Source organism: Carya illinoinensis, chromosome 16 (genome assembly GCF_018687715.1).
Source record: "Carya illinoinensis cultivar Pawnee chromosome 16, C.illinoinensisPawnee_v1, whole genome shotgun sequence".
In the NCBI taxonomy this organism is placed as follows: Eukaryota; Viridiplantae; Streptophyta; class Magnoliopsida; order Fagales; family Juglandaceae; genus Carya; species Carya illinoinensis.
Genome location: NC_056767.1, coordinates 20,983,862 through 21,003,360, shown reverse-complemented (window position 1 = coordinate 21,003,360; position 19,499 = coordinate 20,983,862). Strand labels below are relative to the sequence as shown.

At 31.6% G+C, this 19,499-nt stretch overlaps 1 protein-coding gene across 13 annotated transcripts; it reads right to left on the bottom strand.

The window, feature by feature from the left end:
• Window positions 1-4,889: 4,889 nt before the first annotated feature.
• LOC122299113 (disease resistance protein RUN1-like) lies at window positions 4,890-15,740 on the bottom strand. 13 transcript variants are annotated; one of them, XM_043109061.1, is made up of 11 exons: window positions 15,607-15,740; window positions 10,927-12,040; window positions 9,902-10,183; window positions 8,664-9,806; window positions 7,848-8,552; window positions 6,527-6,754; window positions 6,378-6,439; window positions 6,250-6,297; window positions 5,884-5,981; window positions 5,753-5,791; window positions 4,890-5,614 (listed from the first exon to the last, which is right to left on the bottom strand). In XM_043109061.1, exons 2-5 carry the CDS (start codon window positions 11,989-11,991, stop codon window positions 7,863-7,865), a joined length of 3,180 nt encoding a protein of 1,059 aa, XP_042964995.1. In that variant the 5' UTR covers window positions 11,992-12,040; window positions 15,607-15,740; the 3' UTR covers window positions 4,890-5,614; window positions 5,753-5,791; window positions 5,884-5,981; window positions 6,250-6,297; window positions 6,378-6,439; window positions 6,527-6,754; window positions 7,848-7,862. The 13 variants fall into 13 exon arrangements, with proteins under 13 accessions (XP_042964995.1, XP_042964999.1, XP_042965000.1 ...); XM_043109065.1 differs by having other exon boundaries at window positions 4,890-5,369; window positions 5,473-5,614; window positions 10,927-15,713; XM_043109066.1 differs by having other exon boundaries at window positions 4,890-5,364; window positions 5,473-5,614; window positions 10,927-15,713.
• Between the last annotated feature and the right edge of the window lie 3,759 nt (window positions 15,741-19,499).

Genomic DNA, 19,499 nt, shown 5'->3' with positions numbered 1-19,499 from the left:
GAACTCTTTTCCGTAGATAGGTGTATTCTCTCCCAACGTTTTGCCAGCTCTTCGGCTTCCATCCGTGCCCTCAACAACACTGGACAGTAACAACTAAAACCAAGAACTAAAACGCACAGAGAGTGAGACCTTAAGCCTTTGGAGACCAAAAGCACTAGGGCCCTACTTCTTCTCACGAGAGAAGAGAAAGCACTCAACCCTCCGTAAATATAGTGATTTAATATAGTATTAGTATCACCAATACTATATTGATTTAATTATAGTATTAGGATTAATATACATTACCAATTAATTAAAGCGAAATGTAATTACTATACTAATATATATTAGTATTACTAATTTATTATGTAATTATCAAAAAGATTCAAAGGAATATTTTGAGAATTTATTAGGCCTAAAAATGTAATTAATATATATTTTATAGTAATATATGATCAAACAAATGTTCATATTTAATATTATAATTTTATGTTATAAATTATAATATAAAATTATTTTATATATAATTATATATAAAAATTATATATATAATACTTTATATAATTTTAAAATTTAATTATATATAAACATGAACCGGTCCCGAAAATCCTAAAACCGAAACCAGACCGATTCTATCCTGTTTGTGGAATCATGGAACCGGTCCTGGACCGAATTGGTCCAAAACTGGACCAACTGGTTCGGTTTGGGCTGGTTTTCCAGTTTTCCAGTTTAAACTTTCACCCCTAATAACATGAAATTGAAATGTATGGGAGCACCATTAGCATTAGTGCTCGTCTTCGCTCCGGTGACTAGTTAATTAGGCCCTATTCGCAACCCGTTGACTTTACTTTGTCAATCTAGGGATTTCATACTAATTTAGACACTCCAGCGTGAACAAAAGAGTTCCATTAGGATATTACCCCACCCTAGCACTTAGGATCGTGATAGATATAAACAGACTTGACATGAATTGACAAGTTATTCCCGAGATACACAAACTATACTCGAGACGAGACGTGACATGAAATGAAATGATAGAAACCTTAACATAACATAACATGACATGAATATAAGATGAAAGGCATGGCGTACTTTGAGACAGAAAACATTCATAGCATGACATAATATATAACAGGCAACATTTCATAACATAGCATAACATGTAATAGATAACATTTCATAACATGGCATAATATGTAATAGAGAATATTACGTGACATGACATACATGTAATAGATGGCATAACTTAACATGACATACTTGCAACAGATAACAATACATAACATAATAGATTGTGTAACATATAAGTATTTTATGACAGAATAAATCATGTGTCACAGATAAACATATAATAACATGGCATGGCATATATGACAACATACATACATAAACTGGAGTCCCTTATTTATCACACATACACAATAAACTGACAGTAAGTTAAAAACTAACTTACAAAGATCGTCGCGTTTAAGAGTAATCTAGCACCAAACACAGGAAATTGTAAGCAGGGATTCTAAAAGTTAGAAACTTTACCATTAACAACTAGAAATATGAAAAATGCTAACTTTGAGTAAAATAATCATTCTACCCTCTACATGTGGGACAATGACCATTTAACCTTTAACTTAAAGATTTCACATCCTAATTTCAAAAATTACTCATGTAAATTTTGTCCTAAACTCAAATATCAATTTAGAAAAAAATTAAAAAAAATCATAACTATGAAAAACACACTATGGATGAAACATCCACAGACCATTTCTCTTGATTTTTGTTGCAATTATTCCAACTCCAAAACTCATGATCAAACCGAAATTTTGCAACAAATATCTCCCTATCCTAATTTTAAAAACATAATTAAAAACATCTAACAAAAATATACTAATCTTCAACACAAAACTTTTTAGTAAAAAAATCCAAACTTTTTAACCAAAAATACAAACCCTTGAATTACAAGGTTTGACCTAATTCAAAATATCTCCAAGAACTCAAAAAGTCCAAATTTTTCTTCTAACATATTCATAACACATTCCTAGGAACTAACCTACTTTGAATCATCACACAAAAGTCACCAAAAATTACAAAACGTCACTTGAAGTAGTCGTCTCCACACTTAGTCCAAAAATAGGCTTTTTCTCTTAACTAGCTTTGATCAAACACTTGATCCATGTCATAAAATGATGAGATTTTCAAAGAAAAAACATCACATGGTTTAAAAATGTGTCCTAAGGTAGATCCAGGCATTAAAGTTAAAATTACATGGCTAAAAATAAACCAAGATATGGATATAGCTAAAACATCAAACCTTTGGCCTAACTAAGTATTCTCTTGCATAAAAAATCGTATCTTTGAAACTAACACAAAAAGTCTTCAAAATAACATCCTAACATTTATATAAGAGGTTTAGGATCATCAAGTAAAAATATTAAACCCACTGGATTAAGATTAAACCACAAAAGATCCAAACTTTCTTAAAATAAAAACTGTTTTTACTCTTCTAGTTTCTATGTTTCTAGATCTAAGACAATATTTCATCAAAAACTTTAATCATACAACAAATCCTCAACCAAAATTCATGTAAAATTGTTGAAAACACTCCACAAAAACTTTGGACCAAGATTTTTCCATTAGCTTGGTAAAAAATTCCAAACTATAATACACTCTCCAGATTATTGCCCAGACTGACATTTCCATAGTTAAAACAACTTTTGACCAATCAAACGACCATGCAATGAAACAAACAAGATAGCCACAAAAACTAGACTAAAATAAGAACAACTATTGTGAGGGAACATTGTGATAAAATACTTACAAAAGCTTCAAAAAGGGTGTGCAAAGTGACTCAAGAAAATTGTCTGAGAGAACCTTTAGGTTTCTTTCCAAGAAAAGTGTGAAAGAAGGATGGAATGAAAGGGAAATAAGCCAGATGCCTTCTTATAGGTAATGAGAGGGCTGTGAATGACCTTGAGTGATGGTTGTGTCAGCCCAAAACAATGGTCAAAACTAGCCCATGTTATTGCCTCTAGAGCTACCGTGTGAGAGGTGGTGAGTAAGATGGCTTTAGCCGTCACATCAAGTACAACTTAAGGCTGATTTGAGCAGAGGCTAGTATAACATGAGAGGGGAGAGAACTTACTTAAGAATATTTTTCAAGGTGACCAAAATTCGTGGGCCATAATAGATCTTAACCGAGTGAGCTTCAATTTGGGATTTAAAAGGGTTTAGGATGCTATCAAGCCCAATTCCAATCCCAAACCCAATGTTTCTTGGCCCAATCAAATTCCAAAGTTTAAAATATTGGATAATGATGTCATAACATGAATTTAAGGAATTAATAGTATGTGAAAGTGATTTAATCAAGTGCTTAAACACAATGCTAAAAATCTGATCAATTAGAATTTAGAGGTCAACTTTAGGGTTTAGGATTTCGATTTCAACCAAGCTTTTGAGCTTTCAATTGGGTTCCAACCATTTAGAATTTTACTAGGGTTGAAACCCTCTTTAGTTTGGCACAATTTGGCTGGTCAAATGGAATAGGGTTTTGCTTAGGTGGCATGATCTCACACCTTGATTCTTTCACAGTTCATCTCATGATTCCTCTTGGTGCCAAGTGTTCAATATTGCTTACCAAGTATGGCTAAGATCTTGCCAAGTGTCCAAATAAAACTTCTCAAACCTAATTTAGACATTTCACACTTTGATTTTAGAGACACTGCACTTGGTGCTACTATCGAGATTACTATACACTCCTAAAAAGTGAACAACAAATTTATACTGTAAAATCTTAAATATTCATACAAATCTAATTGTGTAATTCGTTTATCAAAATCTAATCCCAAAGTGCCTCGAAATAAACAAAATATAGTTTCGAACAGGCATTTCGTTCGAAAATTGAAAAATGAAATTATTCACCATAAAATCCTAAATAATCAAGTGAGTCTAATGGCGCAGACCATATCGCATTCCAACACTTCAAACAACATCAAATATTAAAATCACATTTTTGGCACCATAGTGAGCAGTAATACTGGCAGACTAAATTTACGTGTGATGGGTTAATTCCTGAAAACTTACGGGATTTTCATGAGATTTCTAAAGCTTATAGAAAGTCCACCATTGAATTTTTAACAGGCTTTTACAATCCAGATGGTTGAGTCTTGATCCCTAGTCCCCTAACACATCATATACCATTCCCCCGAGAATGGTAGGTTGGACTACCAAGTGAGATTTTAGAATCTTAGCAAGCTCCTAAACTACTAACAACAAAAATAGACATGTATGACAAAAATATGACATGTATGCATCATGACATGAACGTGAACATGAGTGATATAACTTGGAAATAATATGGCTATAGGTGAACGTAATATGACTTGACTTGAATGTGGTATGACTTGACATGAACATGACCTAACTTAACATGAAATAATGACCTTGTTACATATATATGTTTGTTTATGTGAATTGTGAATGCTCCACAACTCCTTAATGGTCGTGTGCTCATGTCGGTGTTGCATCACATCACAAGCATCTGCGAGTACATCATTATAACTGAACTTGTAAACGCATAGTTTGACACCATTGGTATTGGGTGCTTGACTTCACTCCGGAAACCAAATACTTAGGTCCCATTCGAAACTTCTTGGCTGTATGTTGTCAACTCAAGGGATTCCACATCTAATTTAAACACTTCGGAGTGGACATAAGAGTTCTACTAAGTTAACTCCCAATCCTAGTACTTGGATTCGTGATAAAATAAAAAGACTCACGCATGACTTCGAAACATTTCATGACATACTCAATGCTTATGATGTGGCATCCATTGCATGTAACAAATAAACATGTACAATATGAAGTGACATGGCATAGAATATTATATACAATTATAATAAGCATAAATGACATGAATGTAAACAATAACACTCTTATCATGAGACATACTTAAAATACTGAGAGTAAGTTAGGAGTTAACTTACAAAAATGTCCTGTAAAAAGTGTAAAAAGTATGTATGCAAAAATGAGATATATTCTAAGATTATAATATCTCACTTAATCATTTCTCCTAATAATAAAACTCATTAACTTCATACATTTGGTTATTCTTCCTCTGCAAAACAATTACAAAAATAGTAAATAGTTTCTGTAAGAGGGTGTGACACACCACCAAATATGTAAGCCGAAAAAACACTTATTTTCGAATTTAAATCTTGAAAATAGACTCACAATATGCAAATGAGGTCTAGTAACATCAAGTCAAATGCAACTTTCTTTTCTTGGTTTCTAACAAATGAAACTTCACTTGGAAAGGTGATTCTTCAGTAGGGTCAGTGCTATGAAAACCTTGATTCTTGACCAGTATAGTAGCGATGCAGTTGCAGCTGTGAGCTGACCTTGTTGAAAGAAAGCAAACACCAAGACATTGCATTATCCATTCTTCAAAGAAGATGATAAAGAGTGCAACACCATCACCTTAAACTCAGACCTAACAAATACCTATTACAGACTCTGTATCGGCAGCAGTTCTTGCTCCACAACAATATATGTTTAGTACCATACAATGAATCTTTTCACAGTTCTTATCAGTGATTGTGGGTCCTTCAATGGTTCTTATATCTGCTACAAGAATGATACCATCCTAAATATATGTTGAAAAGGAGTAAAACATTAATCAAATACATAATTTGGATGTGATAAAAGGAAACTACTTCAATTGCAGTTTCTTCAGGTTGAATACGATGAATAAAAATAAATATGTATGCTTCAAAAAACCTACATTATCAATCCAAGGAGTCTTCCATTTCCCTTTAATTTTCTGTCAAGTCAAAAAGAGCAATTTTATTAGAAACTGCAAAGAAGAATAAATCTTCAAGCTTTTTATGTAGTAATTAAGCTTAATTTTCATACCTTGGAGGGTTTCCATATTCCATGGTCCTTTATATGTGGATTAGGTACCTTAGAGGTTTCCATATTCCATCCTATTCTTCATCCCAATGATCAGGCTTCTAATGGAAAAGAATTGTGAAATGTTGTCACCTTCTTTAATATTAGTTTTAATGCTTTTCAAAAGTATCATGTCAAAATAAAAACAAAAGAAAAAAAAAAAAAAAAGAAAAAAGAAATGGAAACAAGGAGAATAGATTAAAATAAAGCAACCTTTTGGATTGCAAACTAAGATACAAAAGGTGCCCAGCTTTGTCAACATTATTAAAGCCAAGCAGCAATTCATACGCATGGCCTTGCTTATGTTATGGCTTCTTAAGCTAAACTAACCTTTTTGGCTTTTGGGTTAGGAACCTCTACTGGAATTGAATCATATCCCTGCAACAACCAAGTTAAACATATTTTCAACACATAAAATGAAAACTACTAGAATTTCAATAAATGTCATGAATACAAACCCCATTTGATCAAGAATTTACAAAACCTCGTATTCTTCAACCATCCATATTCAAAGTTATCTCTACATGAAGAAAAAAGCAACTATTTTAAAAATATAATTATTAAAAAAACCACAGGAAAATATATGATATTTCAAAATGAATCTTACGGCCATATTCCAACGTATAGCTTTCGGCATCTTCCATTAAGTCTTGGGAGTCATGAATAATGGAGGGAGTTTTCAACTAATTTTGTGTGCAAATAACAGCTTCAACTATTTTTGGGGCAAAGGAGCTTCAAAATGAATCTAACACACAACCCTTAATATTGAATGCCAACTCAGAAGCAGCGGTAGAGATGGGAAATTGTTGCATCTTCAACAATTGAAACTGATGCACTGGTTGATCCCAAACAAGGGTTTAGCAGAATAGAACAAGTTACAAGGCTATAAGAGTAAGTAAAGTTCAATTCATTGTGTTCTATCAGTACACAGCTAGACAACAAAGTTAAAGCTGTCTCCCTATATCTTATTAGCATAAAAATCAATCTGTTTCATAAACATCCTGAAAGAAAAAAAACTGGTAGCATGACATAGGTTATTCTTGTGTTGTAATTATCGATGGGCTTCATCCTAAATTAGTAAAACTTAAATTAAAAGAAACCAGAGACTATTTTTTTCTTTTTTTAGTAGTATTATTTAAAGCTTATAAATACTCCAACAATATAACATCTCTTGGGACCAAGAAAAAGTAATTAATTTCAAATTATATATAGTTATTGTTAAATTATATATATTTATGAATTGAATAAGATGGGTGCACCAGAATCATTAGAAACAGAAGAAAACATTTTCTATATATGATATTTCTGGAGTATAGAGATTCATGAGTACTGGTAAAATATTACTATAAGTGTACATGAAGCATTTCGAAAGAAAATGCAGGTGTGATGATTTGGAATGGATGGTGAAGTACGTGAATCTAACTTTTAAAAACAGATCATTCTCTAACCAAGATTGACCCTAACCCAGGAATTATGATATTTACTCACCCCATCTCGATCCCTATCTAATCAAGAAAACACCCACAATTTTTCACTTCCTATCACATTGGTTCAAATCACAAAAACACAGAGCAAATCACAAAATAAAGCAAATCATAAAAATTGTGCAAGATGATTAAACCATAAAACCAACTGCAAATGGCCAGCCCCCACAACCAACTTAGCAAACCACAGATACATGAGCTAAAAACCATTTCTTTAATGCCTATGTAAGAGTTAGATGGCCATAATTTATCAACAAAATACTTATAGATTGTGTGTGTGTGTGTGTGTGTGAGAGAGAGAGAGAGAGAGAGAGAGAGAGAGAGAGAACACGGGCATCTCTCTCTTTACAATGCCATGCAATTAAGGAATTAGATAAAGTTAACTCCCAATTTCAACTACAAATCTCTAGGAATGTTTGAACCCAAAGGGAAAAAATATATTACCTTTCAAAAGTTGAATTATTTACTATAATTTTGTGATTCTTTTGATGCCCATGTTTGAGAAATACTGCCTCTTTTGTTGAGGGTACCAATTGGGTCCCCCATGTTGCCATCATATTCATCACGATGCCTCTTACCAAGGTGACAACCATACACAAAATCACATTCTTCCCAGAATGCATTAAAATAGGCACCAACATCGTCTTCACCTATATGATCTCTTGTCTTCTCTTCATGCTTCTTTAGGAAATGGACCCCAACACTTCTAAAGAACAGGAGAGTTGAATAACATTCAAATCTAAAACTTGAGATGTGTGCTTCATCGTAAGTCGGCCGATAGCGTCCCATCCATACATGGTCTGAGTCCATCCAATCAAATATTATAGCTTTAGAATATAAGTATTTCGAATTCCTTTGATCATAATTCTGTCCATCATCGAATCTAACACGAATTCCATTGATCTCCTTCATTTCTGTGTTGATCCCAAATCTAAATCCAAAAACAACACAGAAAACAATTTCTTCTATGTCATTCGAATAATGGCTCCCATTAATATCTATTTTATAGCAAGGACTATCATGAGCCTCCTTGCGATAGCTAAACCAGCTTGGAATCCGCTTTCCTGGAAATATAATGTCCCTTCTCATAGTTCTTCTATCATTTAGGTCTTCCACATCTTTTTCCAGACATTTTTTCTTTGAATGTCTCTGTTATACGAATAAATAAATAAATAAATAAATAAAGTTTTAAGCAATACAAGTTATAAACAAAGGTAAAACACAAACGCGTTGAAAAGATTGAGAGGGAAATAAACATACCTCTTCCCATGAAGGAAGCCTCATATTCACAAGCAGTTTATGGCATCCATACAAGTCAATCTTTAGGTGTCCACTAAAAAATATTTTAGATAGTTTTGCAAAACTTTCCAATGAGGTGCATCCATGAGCTTCAACCTTTTTTATACTCAATGGAAGAGAAAGAATTTCTTTAAGTTGCTTGCAATTGTTCAAACAAAGGTGTTCCAACCCATCAAATCTGGCGCTTGGAGGAAAGATAACAATATCACTCCCACTTAGATCTAACTTACCCAAATTGGTAAAGTATTTAGCATTTGTGAAGAAATTTGATTCTGACAGGCAACAAAATTGAAGACTTAAACCTAGCGATTTCGGAACGCACAATATCGGAGCCAATTTTGCAGTAGTTGATGCAATTTCATGTTCACCTGTAGACACAATAGATGGTATGGATTGTGTACCATCCTCCTCCTCCTCCACCATTTCAATGTTTATTGGTTGTGAACAACTGTCGAGTTTGAAACGACATAGAGAATGCAACTGAAAAATGCTAGATGGGAGATGCACAAGGTTTTTGCAGCCTCTTGCATATAATTCTCGAAGCCAAGTAAGGTTACCAATAGAGGAAGGTAGCTCTTTTAAACCAACGTTGTTTAGATTTAACTTTCGAAGTCTAGTGAGGTTCCCAATGGATGAAGGTAGCTCTTTTATACCAGTGTCATTTAGATATAGCTCTTGAAGTTTGGTGAGGTTTCCAATTGATGAAGGTAGGTCTTTTATACCAACGTTGTTTAGATTTAACAATAGAAGTTTAGTGAGGTTCCCAATTGATGAAGGTAGTTCTTTTATGCTAGTGCCGCCAAGAGATAAACTCTTTAAAAATACCATTTCACACTCAATCTTGGGAAAGTCCTCAAGACTCGAGCAACCATAAAGTTCAAGCGAACTTAGAGATCTCAACTTGAATATTTTTGGAAAAATCCTAAGCTTGCAGCATTCATTAACAAGTAAAACTGAAAGCTTATCAAGGAATCCAATGGAATGATGAATCTCAACTAAATTCTCACATCGTTGGAGATCTAACCTCTTTAAATTTGAGCTACTTGAAAGATCGGGAATTTTTCTTAAGAACTTACAATGAGATAAATCCATATGTATCAAGTTCTGTCCAAATTAAACAAAAAATATATATTAGCTTGAATGAAGTTATGTTTAATTTATAGTTTCAAAGAAAGAAATATTTAAAATAATAACGGTACCTTGTGTTGTAGGCCGTGTAACTCCTTGACGAGGCTATCACTCATTCTCAATATAGTAAGCTTATTTCCATGAAAATTAGATGGCAAAAATGACGAAGGATATTTAGGCCAATTAAGCACTCTTAACTCGTTGGAGAGATAATTAGGCCCTCCAGAAAATTGTGCATTATGATTTAAAAACAATCGAAGCCTCTTCATCTTCATAAATGCCTTTGAATGCAAGCATATTGTGTCATGGCCGCTAGGAAAATCTAACAAAATCCCTTCAATTTTGTTTGTTCCCTGGAAAGACAAATGCACAATTATCCCAACAAAATCAAATCATACACTTCTTCCTTTATTACCACTTGCTAAAATCATGGTAATACAGAGAAACCAAAACAAATTAAGGTTAAATTATTGAAAAGAAAAACTTAATAAACTAAATTTCAAAAATTCAAATCAATTAACATTATAATCTATAAATAGAAAAATACTTAGAAAAATGAAAACTTAATATTAGAAAATTATAAGAAAAAAAATACTGTTACAGACTCAGATCAAGAAAATAAAGACGTAAAAAAAAGGAAAAATAACATAATAAATAATCAAATTAAAAAATAAATAATAAAAAAAAAAGAGTTGGACCACCCACATTGGCTCGTCCTTGTGTGCTGCTGCCACCAGGCCACCAAGGTTGGCTCTGGACTGCCACAACCAGGGGCATGCGGGAGCCCTTTTTTAAATTAAGGTTTTTTTTTTCTTTTTTTTTTCTATTTTCTCTTTTATTTATCTAAATTAAGTTGAGTACTAAACTACATGAACTTTCACTAAAACATAAGAATATAATTTTTTTAGGAGAGAATAGTGAATTTCTTCTAAAAAAGTAAATTGCTAACTTTAATGAGAGTGTGCATATAGAAACTTAGAAAGGGTCATGATGTACATACAACTATTTTACAATTCATTTTTGTAATCAATCAAAGCAAACATGCATGCCACTTGAATAGGAATAAAATCAAAGCTTTTTGTTAGTGTGATCTTACCGTATTTTCTTCTAATACATGACGAACATCTTTATGAAGCCACAATCTACTACGTTTGCCAACTTCTTTAGGAGATTCTTGTCGAACGATTTCTTTACCCATTTCTTGCAGTAAGTCATGCATCTCCACACCCTCAAAAAATCCGCTAATATTTATGAGACACTTATCTCTAAGCCTTGTGATGCCAATAATTGCTGAAAAACCACAAGAGTCTAGTATTTCCGTGACATATTGTAAATGCCTCCCCTTAAAGAAACATGCAATGTCAAGGAAAATATCTTTCTCATTATCATCCAACCCATCATAGCTTATTCTAAGTACTTCATAAATATGCTTGTGAGGATTTCTTCGATACTTTTTCAATGCACTTTCCCATTCTTGTAAATTTCTACCATACAAATATGAACCAAGCACTTCAAGAGCTAGTGGAAGGCCCTTAGCATAACCTATTATACATTGTGTGAATTTCACATAACTTTCAATTGGCTCTTCTTTTTTAAATGCGTGCCAACTAAATAGCCGAATAGCTTGGCAGTTGTCCAATCCCCGCACTTCATACATTGAGTCAACCTTATGATAAGTTAAAAGATGTTGATCTCTTGTTGTTATTATTATTCTGCTTCCTGGACCGAACCAATTATGATCTCCAGCTAATTCGTTTAATTGGAGCAACTCACTCACATCATCAAGAATTAAAAGAACCTGTTTAGAGCAAAGGCTACGCTTTATGGCATTAATACTTTCAACACTGCCAACATTAAGACTTCTAGAGTTTCCTAAGAGCGCATAAAGAAGTCTCTCTTGCTGTTTGACTAGACCATCCCCTTGACATGAAATTTCTCTAACATTTGCTAGAAAACATCTAGCTTCAAATTGATGCGCAATTGAGTTATAGACTGCTTTGGCTATAGTTGTTTTACCAATTCCACCAATTCCATAGATCCCTATCATGAGAGTAATATCATTCATTCCAATTCTTAAAAGAGTATTCAAGTCTTCTACACGAGAATCTAGTCCAATTGGATACTTAGCAATGTTTAGCTGGCCGTATGTAGATCTAACCATTTTTGAATCCACCCATTGAACGATTTTATGGATAAATTCAGATTCATTCCTGCCAATACAAGGAAAAAGAAAATTCAAAGAGTACTAACATATTTCACATAAAGAGATAAAGAGTTTCACTAGTTACAAATTGGTGTGCCAATGTATCAATTATTGTATGACCAATTAAAATTGGACTCGAGTTACTAGTTATTTTATGTGGTTTTTGGCTCACTCTTATTTATCCAAAAGGTTTGCTTAACAGAAAATAGTTAAGGTTTTCAAATTGCAGTTGGTATTATGACCTAAAGAATTTAGAGTTGAATTATATTATTTAGTAATATATATTTTAAAATATGATTTTTTTTAAGTAAACAGTAAGTACAAATTTTTATTTTGAATCCTTTTTAAAAGAATCTTTTTAATTTGACCAAAATTATGATTTTCTACTTTTCTACTTGTAATAATTTTGATATTTTATATTTAGACCTCTATAGTAGGTGAGTTGGAATTTAATACTTTAGTAATAGATTAAGTGATATTGAGGAATTTTGGGAAGTGACGATATTTTTAGGTTAAGGGAAAATTTAAGTTTTTGAGAAATTAAAATAGGCGATTTCAATTTTTCGGGTGAGATTACAAGTTACGTGTTCAACTAGAGATTTATTTCAGTTATATGATTTTCTATAGATGACAATTGATCATTCATTGAGCACTGTTGTGAGGAATTTTGGATAAGCTAAGAAGTTCAGGTAAGCGGGGTTCTTATGTTAGACTTTACATAAAAGAAATGAACTGATGTTGATTTTGGAAAAGTATGCATGTTTTGTTATGAAAATAATTTTGAAACACTTCAGTTAGTTGTTTTACATTACTCATAAAAATTTGTATAAAAATAAAGTACTTTTCTGGCATAACTGGTGTAGACATGAGCTATTTTGACATTTTATTTCTGAATTGTGCAAAAGAGAACAAATATGAAATTTTGTGCATAAATTATATTTTTGTAATCTAATTCTGTTATGTTTTGAAAATTTTTTGCATTCTAATATGATATAATGTGATTTCTGAAAACCTCTAGTATGACATTCTGTTTCTGTTTCTGTTCTGTTCTGTTCTGATCCTACTATGGGTGTATAACTGTGGCCTCTGTTCGGGTTGGTACCAACTTTTCTGTTTCTAGTGCACCCACTTTTGGAAGCAAAGTGTTTTCCTACGTGGTCTTTCCAATGTGCACACTCGGGACTCCGAGAATAATAAGGAGAAGATTCACATTCTGTTTCTACTCGATTGGTCGTCGGGGTTTGCACAACCCTACCATGAGGGTTAAACATGAAGTTCTGTTCTAATGTGATGTTTCAATTAAGTTGTGCCAAAAGAACTTTGAATAAGAATTTTTTTTTCTGAAACTTTCGCTCTGATATTTTTGATAACATGTTCTGATTCTGCATTCTGAAAGTAAAACCATTTTTTTCTGCATTTTGAGCTATGTAAATGCTCATGTTTGCACACTAGTATATGTTCTCTACTTACTGAGTTGTTGATAACTCACCCCTTATCTACAAATATTTTTCAGATAATTTTGATGGTTCAGCTGGAGAATAAGAGTATGAAGTTTTAACAAGTTGTGATGATCATAGTGGAATAAGTGCCTAAGGGTACAAGTACTTATCTAAGAGTCGTAGTTAGTAAATTGATTTATTTTAGATTATTTTGATTTGATGAGTTAAGGATATTTTAAAGTTTTTGGGGAGATTTTAATTTATGTTATTGAGAATTTCTTTGTTGTCCCTATGAAGGAACATGTATATTTGGGTTGAGTGAATAAATTAATATTTTATGGAGTTTTCTGGATTTTATAGTTGTGATATTGAAGTTGATATTAAGAAATAAGAGCTAACTCTCCGGACCTCCAGGAACGGGGTGTTACAAACTGATATAAAATATCACTTCCACATGGTCTAGTTCTTAATTTTTAGATTTTCTTACTCAATACCAATTAAATTAGTACGAAACCATTAAAAATGAAAACAAAAAGACACCATCGAGCCACAATACCTAAAGAAAAAAAGAAAAAAAGAAAAAGAAAACAGGTTTCGCTACAAATTTGCAACACCAAATTACAGTGGCCATGACTGCCACAAAAATAAAGAACTATAAAAGTTAATACAGCTGTTCATAGCAGCACAAGAAATCATGTAGAGATACATAACCTACCCAAAGCAGGAATCAAACCAATGCATAGAAACATAACAACAATATTACCAGGTTTATCAAAGGCATGGACAATAAACAAGGAGGAAAGCAGGTTGATTCATGGAGATCAGTCTATGGCACCTGTGGTGGCTGATGGAATAAATGTGCATGTGTATGTGCTTGTTTGTCTGTAGGGTTTTACATTAAAAACATGATATAGTTGTTTCTTCTTCTTCTTTTTTTTTTTTTTTTTTTTTTTTGTCAATTCAATTATTGCTTCTCCTGGCATGTAGATGCGTAGAAAATAATGGATTTTGGAACTTCCTATTTGTGAAATGAAAAGCTTAAGTTGTAATATCTGATCATCTGCTACAAGCCTAGCTAGCATGGCTTGCAATTTGACAATCTATTAAAATTTGTAAGAAATTAGGAGCCATTTTTAAAATTCTATAGCGACATACATAAATGTGCTAGTCTAATATTAATTCATTCCATCAAAGAGCTTAAGGACTTGTTTGGATGTATAGTTTAAGACTAATACTGTTTGTGAAATAGTTGTAAAAAGTTGTATGACCTATCATAAAAGTTTGTTTGGATGTGAAAATATTTTGAAGAAGTCTTTCAGAGATGATATAATTATAAATAAATTTTTTATTAGTTAAATAGCTTTTTCAAAGAGAGAACCATACTCTACTGTACAAACAATACTGGCTACACTGCTGGTCGTCAGAAAATTACCCTTGTCGACGTGGTGTCTAGCCACCCTATGGGGTGAATTTCTTATGAAAATGTTTTGTTTTTAATTATTTTCTTATTAAAAAAATTTAAAAACTATTTTTAAGGTGGTTTCTTGAGTTTTAAATGCTTTAAAATAATATTGATATATGTATGTTTAGAAATGAAACTATTTTGATTGCCAAACATGGTCTTATATAAATGAATTTTTTGGGAAAATTAAATGTATTTTATAATAAAAATAAATTTAAAATTTAAATATCTCACATAAATTTATATAATGGTTTATATAATTTTCTTTAATGTCCCTAACCTTTATCTTTGATGCGGGGGAAATTGATTGCTAGCCCAATTATATTGGGCCCAGTAAAGTCCACTGTGATTATAGGGCCCATGTCCCGTTAATATTAAATGAGAAATACAATAACAAAAATAGGTATAGATGTATGTAATTATGTATACATTGGATTTTTATCTAGAGTTTTTCTTCAAAGTGAATCGGAGGAAATCTCCTGTAATAGATCTATAAAAATGACAATTGTTATATTGAGCATAATATTTTTTTAATAGACTAAGTTAAAAAATTGACCTGGCGTTCAAAAAGTATATGCATGATCAAAAAACACATGATAATTTTTTAAATAAATAAACAATTTTGTTTGGAGAAAAACTTTATTCTCAATGAACAAAATAGTTAAGAAGTACCCGTCTTCCAAATGTTCTCCAGCCAAACTAGCAACTTCTTTTAGGGTTTCCTTCTACCTCTGCACCTTTGGGTCCTCCTTGAATCTCTCTTGATGTTTAGCCAATGCTTATCCAAAACTTCCTTTTTGATTTCGTATTTCTGATGGATCTACATGATAAAATATTGGTAAAATAATTTGTTGTTTTGTTTTCTTACATTCAAGGATCTTCGATAGCTCCTCCAAACAATATGTAGATGATGCATAGTTTGGAGATAATACAATAATAGAAATCATTGACTCCTCAATGGCTTTGATAAGTGTAGGTGAAATTGTTTTTCCTCTTTCAAGATCTTGGTCATCTCTAAAGGTTTTGATTCCCCTTTGAGATAGAGCAGAGTATAGATGGGCAGTAAAAATATGACGAGTATCTATCCCTCTAAAACTTAAGAATACATCGTAAGACCATTTAAGAGTAGAAGAAGAAGAGAACGAGGAAGGGGGTAAACTGAATGCCATTTGAGAAGAAGTGTACGCAATTCTGATGCAGAAAAGATGTCCACTAGTCTTTAAGTAGAGGGGAAATATAGGCCATCGCTGGTAGTTCTTGTTGGAGTCCATTGTTTGTCTTTTTGTTCTTTTTTTTTTATTATTTTAAATGATTAAAAAAATTATTTAATATTATTATAAATTTTTTATATTTTTTTAAATATTTAAAAATATTAATAAAAAACATGATCTGAGTAGACAAGCAGATGCAGCTTTGCACAACTATCAAAAAAGTAAAATCAAATACAAAAAGTAAAAAGAAAACGAGGAGCAACTTTTTGACCACCCTTTGAAACGCCTTTCGGTGGGAATCTGCTTTTAGCTCGCCGTTTGTCATTACGGTAGACAAGAAGGCATGGACTCTCATCAAAAAGTTCTTTTTCCTGTTCTCAGGAGTGTTGTTAAGTAGTGTATTGATAAAGAAAAGAACGGCAACTTCTTGGCAACTTGGGTTGGATTCCTTATTTTATTACTTATTTTATTACTTATTTACTATTTATTTTGTTTTTTATTTTTTTATTTTTTATTTTACTTAATAGTTAATAAAGTAAATATTAATAAAATTATATTTTTTTTTAATTTTTTCTTAATGGCTAAAAATGTTAAAAAAATACTTAAAAAGATGATAAAAAAAATAAAAAATTTATAATACCTTATAAGTAATAAATGAGTAGTGATAAATTAGTAAGCCTATTATTACCCTTTCTGAAAATCTCAGTTCAATTTTCTTCTTTCACGCTTCTCAACAGGTAGACGTCCACACTCCTTGAATACAGAAGCAGATGCAGCTTTGCATCATCATATTTAAAAAAAAATAAGGACCTGGAGAGGGGAGGGAGTGTTCAGACTTTAGATAAAAATTAAGATGAAGGGAGAGGGGATAAATGTAATCATTCCATTTAATACGCGGTACCTCAACAAAATTCTATCTTTGCATTGAGTTTAATTTGTAATTAAGTGATTGATGTTAACCTAAAAAGAAGGCTGCGGCTTATTGTCTAACCCTACTCCTTAAACATGAGAGAAAGAAAGATAAATAATTAAAAAATAAAAAATAAGAAAAAAAGAAGAAAAAGTTATGTTGCGTTCAGTCCCTTTTATGTAATCTTTCCATATTTTACTGGTGTGATTGATCGAAATAATTATTTTATATTAAAAAAATTATATAACCAATCACAATAATAGTGTACATAAAAAATATGTAAAAAATAACTATATACAGAGTTTTTAAATTAGAAATTGGGTAATAGTTTGAGCGGGTTAAGGTTTATTTGACCCTTAAAAAAATTTATAGGGATAGATATATAATTTCCTTGTCTAATCTATGATTACGTTGAACTAAAAATGTTGAAAGAAATTAACTATAATTTCGTTACAAGATGATAAGATATGTTGTCTAGAAATTAGATAAAACAAAAAGACTACGTACGGAGCCAACAAATGAGATTATCACCTTTTAGATAGTATTTCATCTTATTTTATTTTATTATTATAAAATTTTTAAATTATCACATAAAATATAATAAATAATTTAATTTTTTTAAATTTTAAAATAATAATAATATTATTAAAAAATAATATTTTATTCATCTTTCAATTTTTATTTAAAATCATCTTATTTGATCTTACTATCTAAACTGTAACTTATCTTTATTTATATATTTAAAATCATCTTATCTTATCATTCTATTAGTTAGATTTACCTATTAGATCCTGACTCATGTTTCTTGGTTGAACTAAGAGCACTAATATTGGCTTCATCAAAAACCAATACATTTTTAAATTTTGATAAATTTACTTAAAATAAACTTATATTAGATTCATCAAAGAGATATTTAGGAAGCTTTGAGATATAATAATTGTTGTTCTTCCTTTAAATTTGAAAGTTTACTATTCCACATTTAGACTAATATTTTATTCTAATTTTAATAGGCAATGATTTTATTTTATTTTATTCTAAATTAGTTGGGAATCAATTATTTAAGTATTAAATTAAACTATCAATGTCCATATGGTTAATATAATTACAAAATATGAAGAAAAAAATTAAAAATATTATTATTAAAAAAATATTATTATATTATTATTTTAATAAATTTAATGACTAATCTAATATAGAATTATAAATATAAAAATTTTGAATTTACGAAAGAATATATATTTTTTATTAAATTTTAAAAATAAATTTAATGAATTCAATACCAATACTATTAGGCGGGGACGGTTGAAGAAAACACGTGAGGCTCACGAATCAATAGTGGCAGGAGAGTTGATCGAGGCAGATCTAAAAAGATACGGGTCTGAAGGGAGATGCTTGCCGGGGGAGGGCCCCTTCCCCGAGGTCAGTAACGAGTCCTAAACCATGTCTAGATACGTTGGATATAACATGTCTAGTATTGTTCGGTCACAACATCGACAAACACATGATCAGCAGCCTCATAATCAAGGAGCGGACTCATGTAGCTAGCCTTAATTAATACGTTCAAGCATTCCACCTTCTAGATCAATTGCTTCTATTATTTCTCTCCCCTATCTGTTTGTGCTATTTTTCATTTAAATGTTATTATTTACTTTATCAATAATATATAGATATGATATCATAAAAAAAGTTATAAAAAAATAGCATCTAAATAATTTTCCCTACGAGTAAACATGGTTAACTTGACCATAGAGCTTTCGTTATAATGGCCTGTGAAAGAAATTTATGGAAATCCAAAAACAAATAAGTAAAGATCTTTAATAGACTAAACCTGACAAATTTGTAATATACACAAAAGGAAAATCACCAAAATATTGTTTCTACAAAACTTTTGACATGGCTTGATACATCTGATTATTCTTTCTCTTACAAAATATGATAAACAAGTCAAATTAATCATTTATCCCAATAAAATTACGAAAACAATTATAATTTTTACGAGAGGCAGTGACACACCACCAGATATGTAAGTCAAAAAAACACAAATTTTTCAATTTAATTCTTGAAAATTGACTCACAGTATGCAGATGACGGCCAGTAACATCAACTCAAATGCAACTTTCATTCCTTGATTTGTAATAAATGAAACTTTCCTTGAAAATGTGATTCTTTAGTGCTATGGTGGCGATGGAGTTGAAGTTGTGAACTGACCTTGTTGAAAAAAATAGGAGGAGCAACTTCTGGGCAAGCGCCTTTGGAGCTTTCGGTGGGATTTGTCGTTAGCGTGGAGCAGAAGGCATTGTCTCTGTTCAAATTACATTGGCCCCGCGTTAATATAATCTTGTTGAAAATTTCCAGTTGGATTCGTGGAAATCTCAGAACAATTGAAGAAGAAACAGGCTTACAAAGCCCCACAGGTGATGCTCACACTAAAAATTAATATCAAA

Excerpts from the sequence above, each read along its gene's own strand:
- LOC122299113 (XM_043109061.1), bottom strand. The coding sequence starts at position 11,991 with ATGGTTAGATCTACATACGGCCAGCTAAACATTGCTAAGTATCCAATT. Across the intron at positions 10,184-10,926 it reads ATGTATTAGAAGAAAATACG|GGAACAAACAAAATTGAAGG; the intron begins GTAAGATCACAC and ends TTGTCTTTCCAG. Across the intron at positions 9,807-9,901 it reads TACACGGCCTACAACACAAG|AACTTGATACATATGGATTT; the intron begins GTACCGTTATTA and ends TAATTTGGACAG.